A 20570-nucleotide genomic window follows, 5' to 3' on the forward strand; every position below is an offset into this window, starting at 1 on the left:
ACACTTACTTTCAGCTTCCCATCTTCCACAGATACCCAGGGTAAAATCTGATAAATTCACATCTAAACCAACAATTCGGATCACCCAGAAACATTTAGACCATGTGAGCTAATTGTACCTGAGCTATTTCTTTCCTCTCTGCCTATGACAAAGACACCTTTGAGCTTTCTAATCCCAAAGCAGAGCTCTTCCAGAAATCAGTCTTGGTCATTTTTCCCAAATTCTCCCTAACTACAGGCAGCAGCCACAGGAAGCCAACAGCAGATACACCGCTGTGCACGCCACTGCCTGCACTGCCTCCAGCCACACTTTCAGAACTGGACTAGAGGGCTAGTGAGGGCCTGTGGTGCAGGTGGCTGGCAAGGATGGTCTTGGAAGATCACCAATCCTACTGACCAGTATAGACACAACCTTCGGAAGCCTGTCCCACAAGTGCCTCCTTACCTGCCAAGTGTTGCAGGTAGCTGACAAGGTAACGTCCAAGGTGCTGGGACGGGGCTGGGCAAGGGGCCCAAGCAGACAGAGCTTTCCAGTTTGCAAACATGCGAAGGCACTCGATGCAAATGCATGAAACACCTCATGAGAAGAAAACAATCCCTCAAACTTATAACCTTTTAATTTTTCTTACATCACCTACTAGGCATTCAAACCCTCTTCATAGCAGTGGTTTATGTAATCTCACATTTAATTAAGTGCACACATTTCAATGGCAGTGTTTAATTCCTCTTGCAGAAGTCTCTCTTGCTGAATCCTTGCTTCACACATTCCCTAAATTAAGCACTCCCTCTAACCTTCCCAGCCTTTCAACAGCTCACTAATACAAGCAGCTTTACCTTCTTCTAGTTTAGCAAACACATTCACAAAAAAAAAAAAAATCTTCTCCAGCATGGATAAAAACAGATACATTTTCATGCAATGTATAATTAATGTATAAAGCTTACTGCCATAAAAAGATAAGAATGTAGCAGGTCCAAAAAGAATTTATAAGAACATCAAAGTCTCAGTTAACAGATACTGGCAAATGTGTTTGGAAAGGCAAGTGAACCTCCACAGTTTAGGTATTAAGTCTTTATGTGACTGTTGATCAAAAATTAATTTCCCTGCAAATAAACTGTCCTGCTTGTAGACTGCCAACGAGTTTTTGTGTACCTGCTCTAAAGTACCTGTCATTGGCCAGTCACATTACTGGATTGCCATGCTGACTTGACTATCTTGTATTTCCCCAGTGACAAACTGGTCTAAGCTGGCTTCTTGTGCAAGGCATGTTCAAACTCCAATGACAAAGAAAAAAAAAAATTAATACAATAGAAATATGCACTCTGATCACCTTAAGAGTAGTACATACTGTTTGACCTCCCTTCTTTCTTTGTAAATACCAGCAGCAAGACAGGTCAGTGTCTTCCATGCTTGCTTGCCATTATATGACAAATCCAGTGCCTGCAAAACCTCTCTTTCACTTACATGTACCCAAAGACAAAATTGTCCAATATAAAAGTAATGATTGTGGTCTATATTGTTCAGTGTTTCCTTGACTAGGCACAGATTTTGAGGAAACCATGTGCTAAGCCTCTCCATTTGAGCATAAACAACCCAAAAAGTTATTACCTGTTCAAAGTATAAAGGAAACAATATTACTTATGACCTACAACTTAGGTAACTTTAAATTAATCATGCTATATTAACTAAGGTTCATTAGCATCTGCTCAGTGTTAGGTATTTACCTTTAGTCCACCACAGATTGGACAAGATGAAAAAAGAGCTCTTGTCATCCCAAGGTGGGGTCTACATGTGTCACAGGGGTCAGCTGAGGCCCCACCAGGTGGTGACAGCTCACTACTTTTGGAGTCTGACACCTGTCCTTGTGGTTTTGTGTCTGACCACCTTGAAACAAAATCCACATATGTCTCATCACTTGAGTCCTTGCTGCTTTCTGTGAGTAAGGATGAAGGCCTCCCTCTGTGCTGGCTGTGCTCAGGTCCCCTCCGTGCTCCCAAGTGTGGTAGTAGAAGTTTTGGGTCACTGGCACCTTGAGCTGGCAGGGCCTGGTCCTTGGGTAGCGTGGAATCTGCACTCTTCAGTTGCACATCTTTAGAAGCTGCCTGTAACACACTCCTGGGTGTATCATAAACGTGTCTGAGAGAGCTGGGAACCTGATACTCTGATCCCACACCTCTCTGGGACTCACTGTGAGGACAAGTACATAGACTCTGATCTGAAGGAAAGTTCAATGGCAAGCTTAGCAATGATCCAAACTCATCACCATGGCAAATGTCCAAGCTCCCAGCATAGGAAGAGAAGCTCCCAGAGTAAGAAGAGTGACTACCAGTAGCTATTCCACTGTCAGAAGAACTCTGACGGCCTATTTCCTGCAGCTGTCTGGACCGGAGGGGCTTTGGAGGGGGTTTAGTGGTGCCACGTGCCCCTTCTGGAAGGGTCTTTTCTTCTCCCAGGTGAATACCCTTTGCAGCTGCCAGTCCATGGCTCTCCTGAGAGGTGCTGGCTGAAGATTGCTCAGGCCACACTGTCAACCTGCTCCCAACACTGACATCTGAGTGGCTGGTATCCGAAGACGAGCTTGAAAGACTCCTATCATCTCCTAGAAAAGATGAAAACCCATCAACCTATGTTTCAAACACAATCAACAGACTGAAGCATGGCAAGTATGTACAAACAGAAAGGGCCCTGAGATTCCATCTGCTTTTTGTAAGTGGAACTCTCGTCAGAAAGCCAGAATTCCTGCAATAACTCACAGCCTCATGGGAAAAATAAAATGCAATGGTATGTTACCTTGACATAACCCTACCACATTGTGGAACATAATGAATTCAAGGCTAAATTTTTTAAGTTTATGCACCAAGTTCTCCCTTTTTCAAACATAATTTACTGTCATACTGTTAATTGGGCTAATATACCAAAATACAGCCATACATCATTGTATGGATAAAGATGAAAATAATACTGTTATAAAAACTTTTTCATATCTATATCTAAGATTTCCTGTGATCCATTTATGCATATATTACAAGATTTTTTTTCCTCAATGCTACTTGCAAGAAAGGCATTTTAACATGTAATTACTGCCATCAAATACAGAATATGGAAGAAAAAATTTGAACATTGCATGAAAGGGTACAAGGACAAAACACAAACATCACACAAACAAAAAAATACAAAACCAAACAAATACAAAAACACCTTCTTATAGCACACACAGAGTCCACAATTATTTTATTTTTTCTTAATAAAACCAATGTGAAAACAAAGGCAGAAACTCTATATGAAGTTGGGCCATGACTTCTGACCAGAGGGAGGGAATAAAAATAAAACAGGCATGCTTATCTATCAAGTCTCATTTGTTTTCTGTCAATTCAGTCAAGTCTAGTAGTTACATGCTGATAAAGAAAAACCTCAGGAAGTCTCACTGGAATTCAGTCACAAACCACATTACCCAGCAGTGTCTAGGCCAAAGCAGCCATGGACATGTATATAAGCACATAATTAAGCTCCTGAGGCTCTTCACAGAGACATTATTGGGCATGTAGGCTTCAGAGTCAAGAGCAAAGCAGATGTTTTGATGATCCAACTTCGGCTATTAAACAGTTCAAATGGCAGTTCAGGGCATAGCCCCTTTTACAGATCCAGTGCTAGACACTAATTCTACTTTGATACATTAACAGCTCCAGAAAAGGTACATACAGATAGCAGAGGAAAGCACAGGAGTCCTATGCTTTACTGCAAAAATCTGCCTTAAGCTTGATGTGTGAACCATACAAGTGAGTCCCTCTCACACGCTGGACTGACTCAAGTACTTAAGCAGATATCAGACGTGATGCAGACAGTTCTTTTTAAGTTTTACATGCACAGATTCAGTAGGACTCAGCATACTAAATGGTTTTCCTGGGTTAACAGTATTTGATTCAAAACTCAGTCTGTTGAGTTGAAAACTTCCAATTAACATCAAAGGACTTCAGACAATGCTGTTAAAGAACTGCCTCACAAGCAGCATAACAAATCAAATGTCTTGACCATTTCTCTATAATTTTTCTTGTAAGTTCCACATCCTATAACACAGGCCATACAACTTTTAAAGCCTGGGCAGGAAGGAACATAATGTATTTTTATTTAATTAAACGTATTTCTTACCTCCACTACCTTGGCGACTTGTATGGGACAGCAAGCTCAAGCGCTTTTCTAATTGCAAAGCTTCATGAGCCAATCTTTCTTCTGAATAGGCTGGATTAGTACTTGGATCTTTAAAAAGAAACAGAAAATAAATAAATAAATAAAGGAGGAAACATGGAAAATAATTTTTAAAAAAGGAAGGAAAAAAAAGACATTATTATGGTCAATTTCTATGTTGGAAATGCTGATTGGAAAAATGTATGGGACAATCTGACTTCAAGCACATCCTGGACATGTGCTACACAGCAAGTTAAAATTACAAGTGTCAAAGATTGTCAGAGATTATACCCAATATCTGTAATACTTACCACTAGGAACAAAACACTGAAAAGCACAGCACCAAAGTCAATAGCTACAGAAATAATTGGCATCCAGCAAGTCTAGAAGACTTGAAAACTAATTTGACCCATGTAAAATTTGTCTGGAATTCACTGGGAATTTTTACATTAAGAAAGACCAAATTTTTAATCCTAGAAATTTACAAATCTACATCATAAAGTCAGAGTCATAGTGATGAAACGGACAGTTTCCAATCCAGATAATCTATTTACAAAGACTTTGCTTTCAAGTTTGATGTTCAGGTGATTAAGTTCAGACATCACAGACAAAATAAGCAACCTGGTGGCTCTCTGTCTTCATGTTTAATACAAGACAACTTAGAATGATATAAACCACTCCTAAAATGTACTGTCGTGGATTTTCCCCATACATTTTAGTGAGTTTGCCATTCCAGCTGAAATTATTTCACTGAAGAAGGCTGATTCTATTCCAACATAAGTAGAAAAACCAAAAGTTAGTACGTGGAAGAAGTTTCATCTGTAAAACAGCCCAGTTTCCTCTAAATCATTTTGTTTCCAGCAGGCACAACAATAAAACCAGATGTTGGAAGTAATCATAACCATCACCCCAAGAGAAACCTTATGGATTCCTTCAAAATAGCACTGATGAGTGCACCATGTTCAGTGGTTGCAGAGGATATGGTCTGCTAACTTGTTTATCATCAGAAACGTCAGTAGATCTTATTAATACATAGGGAAAGTAATTAATGACAGAGAAAACAGATTAGCTTCCTCACAACTGCTGCTCTTGTGTATCTGATCAACTGGGTAGTAGAAGCAAACCACAAAAACACAGAGTCATTTAAAAAGAGGGGGGGAAAGGATGAAAAAGGCTATACATTGCTGTGGTTGAGTTAGTAAGACAAAAACCAGTTGTAAAGATGAAAGAAATGTTTCATTTTCATCCCAGGTCTTTTAGTTTTAAAAGACTTGGTTTTGATATTGTCAGCATAGCAGTCAAAGCAAGCTCACACTTGGAGGAAGGAGCACTACCAAGTCAGTTGAAGCTCCATGGGAGCGCCCTATATTATTAATTACCTCAAGAAACAAACTGCCACATCTCTCCTCCCTAACCATATTCACTTTCTGACCTGCCCTAGGTAGGAATAGAAGTGACAGTGCTGAACTTGCTAACTTTCTTTCCTGTGTAGAGGAGGTTTCCATCTTTGGCAGCCTGCAATCTGGTAAGATGAGCAGAAAAACCAAGATACAAAGAGTCCATCTATAATAACATACACCAGAACCCAAAGGTGTTCTAACAGGGACAAGGCAACAATGCCCATGACAAACAGGGTCTGTGACCTCTCTGTCTCCCAGCTCAAACAGTGCATGACTCACTTTAAAGTGAAGAACAGAAAATAGGAGTATTAGATGTGGATTATTTTGTTTAGGCCTCCATTCCTATTTACACTGCAAGACAACTTGTATTAGGCATTGACTAGTTCAAACCTGTGCAACTGCTTACTCAGACGAAACCCCCAATGCTTCCATATGGACCTCTGCCAAAGGAAAACACAACACTTGGCCACCAGCACCTATGGTGCAACCCAGACAGGCCCATGCAAGGATCTGCTCAGTAGCACACAGTGTTACAAGCTGCTGCCTAAGTCTATTTGTTAATGTCCTCTGCTCCAGTTACTCTGCTCTACGTACTTAAATGCCCTATGTCCAAAAAACGTTCAAGAAATATGTTCTAGGAGCATTTTGAGTATAAAGTTGTCATAACAGATCAGCAAATTGGTCAAACCAAGATGCAAACAGACACTAACCTCTTCCACACCAAACAACTGTCAGGAGGAAAGGTCCTTTTACTTTCCCCAGAATATGATTACTTGACAAATGCAGATTTTTCAGAACATTACTAGGGCACCGACACAACAACTAGTTTTTTAAGGAACTGATATCCCTCTTTCAGACAGCAAAAGATACAACTAAAAAAAAAAAAAACTTGATCTTGCAAAACTGGCTTATAATAAAATACATGTTCACATGTTCAACTGCTTCCAGAAGCCAAATTCCCTATCAGCTGCACAGCTACAGAACACACCAGGTTTCACCCAACAACATGAAACCTCTAGGCATACTGTCTGTCCAATAGAACTGATAACTTTTTGGTTACATTTCCCCTTAAGGATTGCCTATGTATAAAATTGGGTTAATAGTTATGTGCTGCAACCTCTCATCGCTCAGTTTTGCGGAAGATTGAGCAGAAGAACTTTCCTCAGCAAGTTCTAGGAAATACCTAGAGAAATAGCTTCAAAACCTGACAAACATATACAGAGTCTGAGTTTTTGGTAGATATTAAAAATAATTATCTATCAGTCTTACACAAGTCTTTGTTTCGCCTTTAATCTTCTCTGCTACTAAGCCAGACTTCTGTGGAAAATACAGCCAATAATACTCACCAGAAGTAGCAGATTCTTATACCAATGTTATTGGTTACAGACTACCAAATCAGGAGGTTTTCCTACAGGAACAGACTATGGACTGCAGTCACTTTTTAGGGACCAGTCCTTACTGGAGTGCGTAATCTATGACCTCCCATGAGTGCTGTTGAATTAACCCTTTTTTGTAAGTTTTTAGGCCATATTTCTATGAAGTTGGAGCTGTTGGTATCATCCTCTACCTTTTGCATGCCCAAAACACAACCTCTAAACAACTGTGTGGCAATTTACCACATTAGTAACTCAGGGGGACAGAAGCAGCATGACCGGTACTGAGACAGCTGTCCAAGGAAGTTCCGACTGCTTCTGCCCACACAACATCTGAGAGCAGCTCCAAGAACAATCAGTACCTTCATCTCCCAGACTCTTAACAAATGTATCCTGTCACATGATTCACTCAGGTCCTTCAATTAATAAAATGTTTTATCATCTCCAATCAAAAATGGATCCCTTGCTATGAGGAAAAAAATCTTTTATGTGAGGCAGTCATTGAAATCTTCTAAAATGCTGCTTTGGGGCAAAGGGGAAGGATTACATCAAATTTAGCTGGACTAAAAATGCCTCTGCTGGAGATTTTATTTTTACATTACGTTGGTGGGTATTCATTAAAGCCACATCAGCTGCTCATCGTGGGAGATTTTGAATACTTTGGTAACATACGAACAAAGTGTCACAGTAATTCAAAGCTCCACGGTTGTTCAATAAGCACCTGTCAGGAAAAAATGTATTGTATCCAGTTCAGTCAGGAGCTACCTAATGGATTAGATGCATCTTTAAAATGCAACATTGGTTAATTACTTCATTAAACAAAATCAGGTAAATTAAGCTGAAAATCTCTTTTCTTTCTTCCTGTGTAACCATAGGCACATTTGTAAATCAGGCCTGGACCCTCACCTTCTTGCTAACATCTCCACACCTTGTAAGATGTCTGGAGGAATGAAAAGATGTCCTAAAAGTTTGAGGATCCACTTGGTACAGATACTGCAGAAGGCAGCCACAGAGCTGTCTTGCAATGGCCAAAGGTGTATCAAGCTTCAACAAAAAGAGCATCAGATGGATCCTCAGCAAGCAGCACTGTACACTCTCCACTCAGTCACAAAGCAGCCTGAAAAAGCTTCCAAAATTAAAAGAGAGCATCCAGATGATCAACATTACACCTGGGGTCTTTCCAGACTGCGGGACTAGACTGGCACATAATCAGATATAGAGAGTACTGCTCTGCCCACTGATCGAAGATATCACTGATGGGCTGTTGGGCCTTTGCTGTGTTCAGTTCTGGCATTCAACATGAACCTTGCTAATGAAAAAAGGAGCTCAACACACACCTGATAAACATTTCTCAAATAAGAAGCATGCAAATTCAGTACAGATTAAAAACCATGCAATCAGTGATTCATTACCAAGTCTATATCTAGACTTCTGTCAAGACAGAATGTAAAATTCTCTGGACTGTTTTCTAAACATCTCTTCAAGGAATGAAAAAGAGACCATGCTAGCAGCCAATTACAGGAGCTCTCTTCCAACTAGTAGCTGGGGAAAACAAGCCATCCAAAGACATTACATCACTCATTTGAGTCCTTTATTTAAAATACTTGTTAAAATACAATACACTTGTTAAAAACATCTAGATACCTATACCTACATGACCTTCACATTCCCATCTTCTATGTCTTGGGGGGAGGGGGGGAAGGGGGTGGTTTACGAGACCTGATCATGCAGCTTTTAACAAATCAAAACCTCCAATCTGCTAGTGAAGGTATCAGTAGGACTATTTTGGTACAATTCTGAAGAATTAATGGACTCCCAAAATAAGTACAACAAGTAATAAACCATAAAACATCTAATACTCTTTTCCTTCTCCATTTTATTTTGGATGTACACATAACAGAATTATTTTTTATCAGGAGAATAGTAATTTGATTCATTTCCAAAACATCACAGAATAATTCAGGTTGAAGGGGATCTCAGAGTTCTCTAGTCTGACCTGCTGCTCAAAGCTGGTCTGCTGAGAGATTAGACCAGATTGTGATACCTTGCAGTTGTCAGTCAAGTTTATGAGTTGCACTGCACTGGATTTTCATTGCATATTTTATAGATGACATCATAAAATACATACAGTAATCACATATCCATGTGATAAGAACATCATGCTTTTAGAAATAAGGTACAGTTTTTAAAACTACAATCCTGAAAATAAGATGTCAATATTGTCCTTGAGCAAACACCCCTTGCACACCCAGTTTACAAATTCCATTTGGATACTGGGTATTTTACATTTGTTCAAGAATCACTATGGCAAGTAAGAAAACTGGTCATTTTTCAGCCCTCTTCAAACCATTCTCTACCATCTCCTATTAATTTCATGCTAACACATAAATATTTCAGCACCCCTTTTAACCATATGGTTGAGCTGTTTGCACATGAAGCAACTGGTGTCATTCATTCATCTTTTTAACAGACTACACACACATTGATTCCATAACATCTGTGGATTATATTTGTGCTATGGGCATTGGTGTCCAACACTGTCACCGTGACTTTTTTTACCATATTTCACTCTTTCTCTGTACATCTGCCCTTTGTGTGTTTTCCGTGCTTGAAAATACCACAGCACTTCAAGCCTATTTCATGTTTGAGTTGGAAAGGTACAGGCAAAGGCAAGATGCCAAATTCAAGTAGCAAACTGTGAAGAGAAGGTTTCTCTAAAAGCTTTTAAATTGCACAAAAGCAGAACATTGCATACATAAAGTACTGCTGAGGCTGTGTAGCATTCTGCACTGCAGTAAACATGAATTACACAGACAAGACATTTCTTAATAGAATCCCCAATATGGAAGTTTTGATCTAGTTACCTGAAGTGTACAGATAATTAATCTGTTTACAAGTGGATGCTTTCAAAAGGTTGAGTGAATTTCAATACTTGACAGACACAGTGTGCAGCTGGTAGACTTAACCTTTCCAAGCAATACAGTACATTCTGTGTAACAACATACTTGATAAGGAAAATTAGTTTACGGATGAATCACCAGAACTGTACATGTGCATGTGCCTTAAACAGATCTGTACAAGCTTCTGCATGGGATAATAAATGAAGGAGAACATAAAAAATATTTTTTTTTCCATGAAAGAATGTGTACATAGGGAGAGACCACAAACTGGAAGAGACAAGGGTAAAATACACAGGAATAAAAGTTAGAGGGCTCAAGGTAGCTTGGATACATAAAGGCAGAGGAGTCTGCAAGAACATGAGCACAATTGTCTACAAAACACTTCTCCTGTCCAGGGAAACAAGATGAAATCAAGTGGATGAGATTTTAATGGCAAGTCCATCAAGCACAGAAGAGAAATTAAAAGACCTCCGAAAGGAGGTCTTCTCGTACAAAAAATGCCAAATACTCCTCAGGATGTCCCACATCCACTTTATGCACCTCACTGAGGTCAGAGCTCCTGATGGAGGGAAGGGATTGTGGTATGTGGCACAGCAACCCACAAACACAAGAAGTGCTAACTAAGATGTGAACACAGATTTACTCCTACATGCTTCTAAAAAAAGAATCTTCAAAGATTGTGCCATCTAAAATGGCACAATCAACACTGTTTCTGTTGTTAGGTTTTTTGTGTTTGCTTCTTTTTTTTAACACTCTAGTTAATTGAATGCAAGCATATATCATCACACAAAAATGACTTTTTTTGTCCACTACTCTGCTTGATTATTTAATTTACTTCTGCCTTACAACCAAGAGAAAGACAATATGAACCGAACCTTGTGTTTACTGCATTTACTAATTTTTAGCTAATAACTAATTTTTCATAATTTATTTTCACAAGCTTCACATACAGATCTAATCTTTTCCATCACATTTCCTTCCTGCAATTAACTTAATCTTATAACAGCAATAAAATCCTGTCAAACACTTATTAACTGTCTAACACTTACACAGAAACTCTAAGTATTTCCACAAATCCCAGCTCATCCTTCACCATCCTTGCAGCCTATTCCCACAGTATTCCACCACCAAATCACAGGTAATTTTCTGCAATCTCATTTCTACACTTTTGTCCTGTCTGACAGAGTCATTCTGACTCAATAATGAATTCATCTGCTGAAATCAAAAGGCAACAGGATTTATTATGATGCTGTCCAAATTCCTCTTTGGCCATTGCAGTGCATGCAGCATTTACCATGAAACAGGAAAGGGAATTTAATCTCCACGTATCAGGAAAAAGCTCAAGTTGAAAAGTTTAAATGTGATGAGGAGGCTTGACAAAGTTTTCTAAGGCTGACAAGACTTAGAACATTTTTTTTTGATAAACTCAAAATGCTCCAGAAGTTAGTTTTCCATTAAACTCTCAAAACAGCAATACAGACATGGATCCAAGTTAAATGTGTAAGTTTAAAACTAAAAGTTAGGGTTCCTTTCAATTCAAATTGCCATCTTTTAGTACTGTTAAATAAGAGAGGGCTAGAGTTAGCAATACCACCAGAAATATGAATGAGCCAGAGCAGCAGGGGGAAACTAGGTACATCCAGCTTATAAATCTGTATGGTGACATCTCAGAATGAAAACCACTTTGCACTCTGCACACCCTCGGTGTCTGCAAGCTGTTCTTACACCAGCAGCAGTGGGTGTGAGACATGACAAGTTCCTACTTCACTTGGTTACTCTATACTTCCTATATTAACCTGGGAGCACTGGACGCAAACCGAAAGGGCCTTTGGTCGGGGAGATGCCGCGGACGATGCAGTCGAACAGGAAGCTGATCTGCTCCCCTTCAGCACAAGAGAGGAAAAAAACACCAGCCCCTGCAAGAAAGCACAACATAAATATGTGTGGTTTTCACCTGGAAACACTAGAAATATACTTCGCTAAAGCTATTTATGACATAGGAATCAAAAGAGTTTTCAGTGCAAGCCATGAAAAGAAGTAAACAAGACATTCTCCTGGGAAAAGAAATAAAAAATTCAGATCAGCACACACACACTATAACACAAACATACATGTAAATTCAATAGCTGTCTAATAATTTATGTTAATTTTATGACATTCAGGCACTTAGAGTAATGTCCTAGAATCATAGAATGGATTGGGTTGGAAGGGGCCTTAAACATAGCTAGTTCCAATCCCCCCGAACTGTCAAAACAGACACCTTATTCTCAATAGCTGTCCAGGTCTTTTATTCTTATTTATCCCTAAAATTTTGTAGGTCAAACAGAACTAGGCAGGAACTGTCAGGGATATTTAAAGTGTCTTCAAAAGAATGAACCAAGTTAATTCTACTTTTAACTAGTTTGAAGCAAAAGGAGTTTTTTATATACCAACAAATTAGAATTTGGTTATATTGCTGGATTATGGTATAAATTTTCCTAGACTAAGTCCTATATGTCTATTATTAACAGAACGTAACACAACTCCACAGGTTGTCATCAGATCTTTACCCTTTGCTCTATTCTGATATTTGCTTTCCATTCATTAAGAATAGCCCCAAGCAAAATTAGAATGAGAATCACTAAATAAACAAACAAGTTATGAGCTCCATGATACATGGCTACATGAAAAACATGAAAGACTAGAAGGGCTCCTCAGAACATTTTATTAATTGGTAGTCCAAATATAAATCTCATCAGGAAAAAAAAAATATTATCTTAAAACATCAGGCAAAAACCATTCCAGTAACGAGCAATTTCAGGGAAATAATACTTCAATTCCAGAAAAAAAAAAAGGAAATTAAATTAGTATATAGACTTTGAAGTGCTGCCACTTCACCAGAGCCATGCATACAAGAAAACTTTAATACCAAATCTAGACCTGTAGTAGGGTTTTGCACATTACTTTCCTTGTGACTCAGGCCCCTAACCTGGACATGTGTTTGACTTCTGCAGATCTCTAGCCAATTCAGAGTTGCATAGATATTTTTTCCCATTTTACTCAAAGCAGCAGAGCTGATCTTGACCAGAATGACTGCATCCCCATCACTTTCCAAACATATACCCTGTCATATCCAACAGGATACTCACATTTCACTTAAGCAATGGATACACTTTTGACAACTTGACAAATGGCTATGGGATTCAAACAAAAGGGATAATAGAGAGTGGACCACAAGCCACAATAACTATTTTAGTAAATTAGGTATGACCAGCAAGCTGTAAACTGACCTCTCTAGGAAAAACATATTCTGGTCCACACTTTTTTGTCACTCTCAACTTATATCACATCTGAGTCTCTGCCAGTTCTGCTTAAATCTATTCAAGACAACATTGTTAGAGGCATCTTCATAACTTGATTTGTCACTCCACCACATTTGCATCTCTTCAGACCTTGCCTATCAAAAATTCTTCAGCCAAAGAAACATGAACACACCTTGGCTTCAGGATCTGATACCATCTAGGAGACTACAACACTAATCACACAGTCTGACACGTATGAAGGTTTCTGCTGGTGACTCACTTGCAGCCTTGCCCCATTTCCCCTCCCCAAGAGATGCCAAAGTCAGAGAACATTTTATTAGGATAAAAAAGCCCCGAGTGCAATGTATTCAGGAATTATTTGAAATTCAGCTTTTTCTTTGAGCTGACTTCTCCTCCCCACACAGAATAGAGGGAGTCTACAGAAAAATGACCTTTGCATTCCAAGCATCATAAGCAAGCAGGATAGAGACAGTATAGCAGAGGACATCCATGTCTCAAGCACAGTGATATACAATGTGGCTTGATAATTCACCAGAATCCTACACCTCCCTGCTGCCACTCAGGCAAAAAAAAAAGAGAGTCCTCAAATATTTCTGTACATGAAGAGTACATCTAGACCACTTTGTTCTTTTATCACCTTTGTCAAGAGTAACTTAAACTCCTAAGAGGCTCGACAAGCCTTTGACTTTAATGGAAACAAAGAAAGTAAATGTGTGCATGTGAGCTGGCTGCTTAACTCAAAGGATTTTTTCTGCAAATAACTATAGGTCATTTGGAAATCCCAAAACCAAATGTGATGACCTTTATATAACCGGTGCAAACAGTGTATGTCCATGTGCATGTGGACACAAATCCAACATAAACATACAGTAATTTCTTTGTAGATTCTACTATTCATGTGAGCACCTTAATTGCTGACTGACTCACAGGAAACATTTTCTTTCTTGTTTTGGTAGGTAGAACTAGATTGCAAGGGAAGGAAGCAGTCTGAGGGTCCTTGACAAAACATCAAGTGAGATGAATGAGCAGGCAAGGCTTAACTAAGTAATGTTCTAAAAGCATACATAAAAGCAAGCAATTATATTTCTTTTTTTCTTTCTTGAGACAACTGAGAAATTCACAACTGGAAATTACATATCTCAGTCATGTGTTAGGACAGGTTTGGTTCACAGGCATTTAGAAGCCAAGGAATACGTGGTATGCATCACTGTAATACCATGCAGCTGTTCACCAGACTGAAGGGCTGACTCAACTCTCTCCATGGGCTAATAGACTTGGTGAAAAGCAGCCTCCAACCACTTGCACAAGACTGAAACACTCAGCCAGTCCTCTCTGGCAGTCAGCAGTAAAGCATTGTACAGTCCCTCAAACATTCAAGACAAGTTGCCAATTTCATAAAACTTCCAAGTAATACTTAATCTTGCCAATGTTGATTTTAACTTGCCATATTAAAAATGCAAACCCATGGGCAAATACACTTTCAAAATGGACAACAGCCAAAAATTACTTCAATTTCTGTAGTGTGTGTAAAAGCAGGGAGGAGGAGTCAGTCCCTTCCCATTAATTACTTCTCCTAGCAGGTGCTAGACAATACTAGAGCCTGAAGCCTTTTAGCTGCAGGACAGGTAGGAACCACGGCAGCTCATTCCATGGCAAGCAGCATGTCATCCAACCTTGGCCTTGAGCAGCCCCCTTCAGAGTGTATCTCACACTGCACTTCCCTCTGGGGAAAATGACAAAGGGTATTCCTATTACTGCCAACTAAGATATGGGCATGACTACTAAAAACAGATAAATAGAGGTAACAATGTTGGTTGTCTGCAGTAGGCCTAAGTAGGAGACAGCACAGAATACCCACAAGTAAACAGAAGTTTTAATCTATGCAACCCAGGATCCTTCAAAAAATTCCAGATCTTGCCTCTGTCTAACCACCCCTACTACTTCTAAATTTCAAATAAATGCAGAAGTGGAAACAAGAAAGCAAAGAAGGAAAGAAGTACCAAATTTTATCAAAACACCAGAACAATCACAGAAATACTCCTACTTATCTTGCAATTAGCATTTGTTCTTTCAAAGGGCACGAAGGGTCCTACAAGTTCCTTTCTTCAAGGAGATGCTGTCAGAAAACATGAGGCAGCTTTAAACCTGGCTCTGGAAGCTAATTCTGAAGCACTTGAACATTGGAGAGACTGAATTCTCACAGTGTTAACATGCCCTCTTATGAGCCTACTTGAATTTTTTCCCACTGACCTCCAAGTGAAGATTCTCTTGGCAACTGGTCATTTTAACTGGTGCACCCTAATTGAGCTGGGAACTTGGGAAAGTGGGAGGCTCTCTTTTCCAGCCTGTTCCTCTATGTAAACCTCTCAATTGACTGCTAGGCCAAGACGTCTGCTTTTTTACAAAAGGTATGTGTGACTAAGCTTCAGCTACAGAGAGAACAAAATTTTGGCCCAGAAAATAAATTCTTTGCAGCTTTCTGAAGCAGAAAAAAATATTTTTTTAATCTCTAGCAGTATTTTGATGTTAAGAGCAAGAGGAGTTCAGAATATAAATGCTTTTCTTCCTATTTATGAATAAACTTGTGTAAACCATCTTGACAATGCTCCTAGATTTAATGTTTGAAATCTCAGCATTATCTCAGATGGTTTCCCTCTGCCTGGATTGAGTACCAAAGCCTTTGGAGTTGAACTAAACTGGTACTAAGCAAGAGAACATAATGAAGTATTTTATATTTATGAAAATTTTTGTGAGGAAGCAAGAAACAGAAAGCTAAAACAAATATCCTTTAGACCTCAGATCTACCATAGACACATCCAAAAAAGCTCTGCTTCAGTTTGGGGCTTCATGTGTTTTATTACGGAGAGGAGAGGCAATCAAACCACAAAATTACTGGTTCCTTTTAATTAGGTATTTATTACTATGATATTTAAACCTTAAATTCACTAATCCTCTGCCTTCAGAGCTCCACAGGATGAATGTGAGCAAAGATATGGTTTAACCTGTACGAAAGTAACATTAATAATAGAGTCTGCATAATATTATACTACATTTACATGACAGGGTAATGGAGACCACTTTTGTTCAGGAATGAAAACAACTTCTGTAATAACATATCAATTTTTTTCCTGAACACTACTTGTTTGCTTCAAGAATTCCAGAGGACTGAGGTAAAAGAGTCAGATACCTGAAGAAAGATGGTATTTCTCTTTACCAACACACTTCTGTCAAGAATAACCAAGGTCGTATTTTTCTTGAGGTTCTATTTTCAAAAAGCATTTTCTTATAGTGGCAGTATTAAACCAAGTGTTTAGACTAAACACATATTTAAATGTTGTAATGCCTGAGGATATGTTTGACTGCTTAGTTAAGGGCAGTAACTCCTTTAACAAGATCAGCTTCAACTTGTAAAAAGTTTCCAACTGTGACAGGCTATTTTGTACCCAAATGACTATGCTGTTCTTCTCTTTGAATGCACACATGCAGGGGGAAAGGCAAAAATACCCTTTTGTGGCAGCTGAAGAGTCTCAGCTATCAACACACACATTTCTTAAGGATGATCCACAAGGTAGTGGGACCCTTTCCAAAGCACTTTCCTAATTCTATTCACGTGTAACCTAAAAAAAAAAAAAAAATAATATTTTTAAAAGCATGTACACAGGAGATCTACTGATGACTTTGTTTCTTACCAGAAACTAGTGTAAGTTTAAGGAAGGAAAAAAAAAAAAAAGAAAACTCACCACAGATAATTTAGGTTCCATCACCTACAGTTCCTCATTTCACAGAATCAATTAGGCTGGAAAAGACCCCTGACATAATCGAGTCCAACCTTTGACTGGACACCACCATGTCAACTAAATGCCATATCCAGTCATTTCTTAAACACCTCCAGGGATGATGACTTCACCACCTCTCTGGGCAGCCCATTTCAAAGCTTGACAACCCTTTCTGTGTCGAAATTCCTCTCAAAGTCCATCCTAAACCTCCCCTAGCACAGCCTGAGGCCATTTCCTCTCCTCCTGTTCCTTGCTGCCTGGGAGAAGAGACCGATCCCCACCTGGCTACACCTTCCTGTCAGGTCAGGAAGAGGTCAGGAACTTGGGTTTCCCACTCCATACCATAGAAGTATGGTAACCAGAATTAACATGCAGAGCAACAGTATGCAAGTCTCAGAAGAATATATCTGGATTTGGACCAACTCTGAAATCTTCTAATTTTTCAGTTTGTTAATTGAATAAAGTATGCAGGTCAAACAACTTCACATCCAAACTCACAATCTGCATACTCACAGATCATCAATTCAGCATGGCTTCAAACTCTGCTCATGAAATTAAAACCTTATGAATATAAACCTAATGATATATGTTATTATACCTGTGCATTAATTAACTTTCCATTTCAGGTCTTGCATACAAACTCTATATTTTATCTGAAGCAAGAATTTGAGAAGTACTAAATTGGCCATTGGAACAAGAGATTTCTCTCCATCTAAAGGTGTATCTTAGCTACTTGGATATAGAAATTAGCTTGAGCTCGCTTGCTTTCATTTTGACCCCAAAAATCACATGGCCCCACCCCATAAAGTTACAAAGCTACTAACAGGGAAGGGACCAGACAGTTGTCTAACTTTTAGGAACAAAAAGTCCTCTATGGGATTTAGAAATTAGCCTTTACACAATGAGAACATCGATGCTGCCTGTAACCTCAAAGCTCCATATCACTTTCTCCTTAGCAAACAACAAAATAATTAATCATAATTTAATAATCTGAACATTAAACCATTTTACCTTATCTCTTGCATAACACAAGCCATAAAAGTTCATTACCTTATTTTTGCTCTCTGTTCAATAGCAGCTTTTGACTAAACATCTTCTGGAGAGCCACAGGCCGATTTTCAGCCAGGACTCCACACAGTCACATTTCTACTGAACACCAGGGTTGAAGCCTGCTCAGAACAGACTCTCTGATAAGAGGCTGCCTGTATGACAAAGTAGCACAGCTGGTTCTGCAGTCTCCACTTGAAATGAGAGTGCATTTACACTTCTGCAAAAGGCATCAAGCAACATTTAGAAGACAGGTTCCATTTGTACTTACAGAAGCCGCACCTGGTACCCCCTTCAAAGATGAATCCGTTCGGGACGGCTCCATACCGACGCAGATCTGAGAGCTTCCACTGCCCCATGACACTGGGAGGAAGGTCTTTCACAAGGACAAGGATGTCATTGCAGAAATGCAGAGTAGCAGGCCCACTCTCTAGTTTTGTGCCAGGGGCTACAAACACTTGAAATCTATGAACTTTCAAATAAGGAAAAAAAAAAAATTACTACAGGATATATAAGTGTTGCATAAGTCATTCTGTTCAGCTGTGGTACTTGGACCAAGCCCTGCCCACACCATTAGAGTCTGCCATAAAGACCTGGAGGCCAGATAGCCACAGGTAAGTAGCTGTAAGACCATTACTCCCTATTATGCCAGTTTAGGATTGGAAAAAATCCATCATACCTTGGCTTAATGCTACAAATTATTAAAGTTGCAATGCTACATTAATTTCTCCTAAATCTTCCACGCTAACCCTATGTCAGATTAGTCAGTATCCAGCCTAGACTTCACATACCTCTTCGATCCTTGCATCATTACATGGGTTGCTTTCTGTCTCCTCTTCTAACCTGTGTCTCTCCTTTCCTACATCCATGCACACAAATGACATGGTGCTCAAGGAATCCAAAAGCCAAGATTCAAAGAATTAAGCAAGTTCTAACCAGGCCTCTATCGCTGACTCATTTGCAACTGCTTCACTTCCTCCCTAGCAGTAAAATGAGGAAAATTACATTTTTTCCACCTTTGTGATTTTTTCAGGAGTTGGTGATGGTAGATGCCCAGACATTTAAAATTACTAGGAAACTAAGTGATTTATAGGTAACAAACACTTTTAGATGTCAGTTAATTTTTCACATTTCACATCCTGAATTTTAAATCAGTGGAGAAATAAAAAGGAACATTTATCTCATCCAAGTTTACAAAATCCAGGTTCAAATCCCAACTCCAGTATTGCAGTATCTTTACCTAAAGTAGCAGTTGTTCTAGGCTGGTCTCCCATTTTCTTCCAGGACTAATGCATTCTGAATAATAAGTTATTGGGATCATTTCAAGAGCTCAAATCTCAGTGTTTCAAAGGAAGCAATTTAAGTGAGCAAGCATATAATTCTCAAACAATTGTTTTGACTTCCACTACTGCTCTAGTTTCTTTCATATTGTGATCAGAGACAAAAAATAAAAACAACGAAACAAAAAAAACAAAAAAACAACAAAACAAAATAAAAACAAAAACCACAACAAATTAAAAAAAAAAAAGGAACAACACTTGTCTTGGTAGAGGGAAGCATCGAGACTATTCTATTTCCAGGAGGAAAGAAAGCACATAGATTTGGTTTTTACTTATGCATCAAAGATCACACAAACAGCTCCCTGCCTATGAAATCTACAGGGTAACTTCCAGATACTCTCAGCTCTTACATCCACTCTTCCCTGTTTCTTGCCCATGCTTCTTCAAGCATCACAAATTTCATCTAGGTCTGAGTCTTGCTTCTCATCTAACTACTTGCTATATTCTTAGTCACGATCCGAGCTGTAAGCCAACTCCTCATCTATGACATGCATTTGGTAAGTTCCCTAAGGCTCCAGCAGAATTAGCCACAAAGTCATTCGAGTGAAATGTGCAAGGAGACAGAGATAGATCTAACTAACCACAGCTCTACTTACAGCTCTGCCAGTAGCACTGCTAGGGAGCAAATCAATAGTCACACGATGTCCCCTTTTGGGCACGCAGTTGTTACGCAATCTGCTTAAACATAAGCTATGAAAAAGACAGCAAAACCATTGTGGTCAATAACACTCAGAAAGGAATCTTTAATGTCATTTGGACTCCTCTGCTCAGTTAACTCTGCCCAGTATTTTGCTGGCAATTAAACCATGGGAGAAGCAGCATCAAGATTCTTTCTACTTCATAAATGAGGAATGGAGCCCACTCTTCACATGATCAGTTGCAAGCTACAACAGCTGCTGAAAACAAAGAGGTCCAGCTCAAATTCTAGACCACTGTCAAAAAACAACATACCCAAATCTGAACAAAGGCAAAGTAGAGGAAAAATAATACTTGAACATGAAGTTTTTCCATATACTGCTTTTTTGGTAAATTGGAGTTCTCTTCAAAATTCTCCCCAGCCATTCACTTCCCCTAATCTATAAAAAAAACTTTGTGAAGACAGAGCTGAGTATATCCCTGAACAAAAGGTACTACTTAAATTCATCATTTCTTCAGACCATCTTTTCCTTTCCACAGCTATGCACTGAGCTGCAGTATGCTAACTTCTCAGAGTTGTGGGCCCAAGCACATTTCAGGATTCACATCCACCTCAT

At 39.1% G+C, this 20570-nt stretch overlaps 1 protein-coding gene across 4 annotated transcripts in view; it reads right to left on the minus strand.

The window, feature by feature from the left end:
- DOK7 (docking protein 7) overlaps window positions 1-20570 on the minus strand; it is a 58893-nt gene that overhangs the window by 34035 nt on the left and 4288 nt on the right. For all 4 annotated transcript variants that reach the window (XM_082282514.1, XM_082282513.1, XM_082282515.1 and 1 more), the window contains exons 4-7: window positions 18249-18449; window positions 11649-11768; window positions 4144-4251; window positions 1722-2596 (exon numbers count right to left, since the gene is read on the minus strand). In XM_082282514.1, the coding sequence (XP_082138640.1) occupies window positions 1722-2596; window positions 4144-4251; window positions 11649-11768; window positions 18249-18449 (1304 nt within the window). The remainder of the gene's footprint in view (window positions 1-1721; window positions 2597-4143; window positions 4252-11648; window positions 11769-18248; window positions 18450-20570) is intronic.

This window comes from Coloeus monedula (assembly GCF_965178545.1).
Source record: "Coloeus monedula genome assembly, chromosome: 5".
In the NCBI taxonomy this organism is placed as follows: Eukaryota; Metazoa; Chordata; class Aves; order Passeriformes; family Corvidae; genus Coloeus; species Coloeus monedula.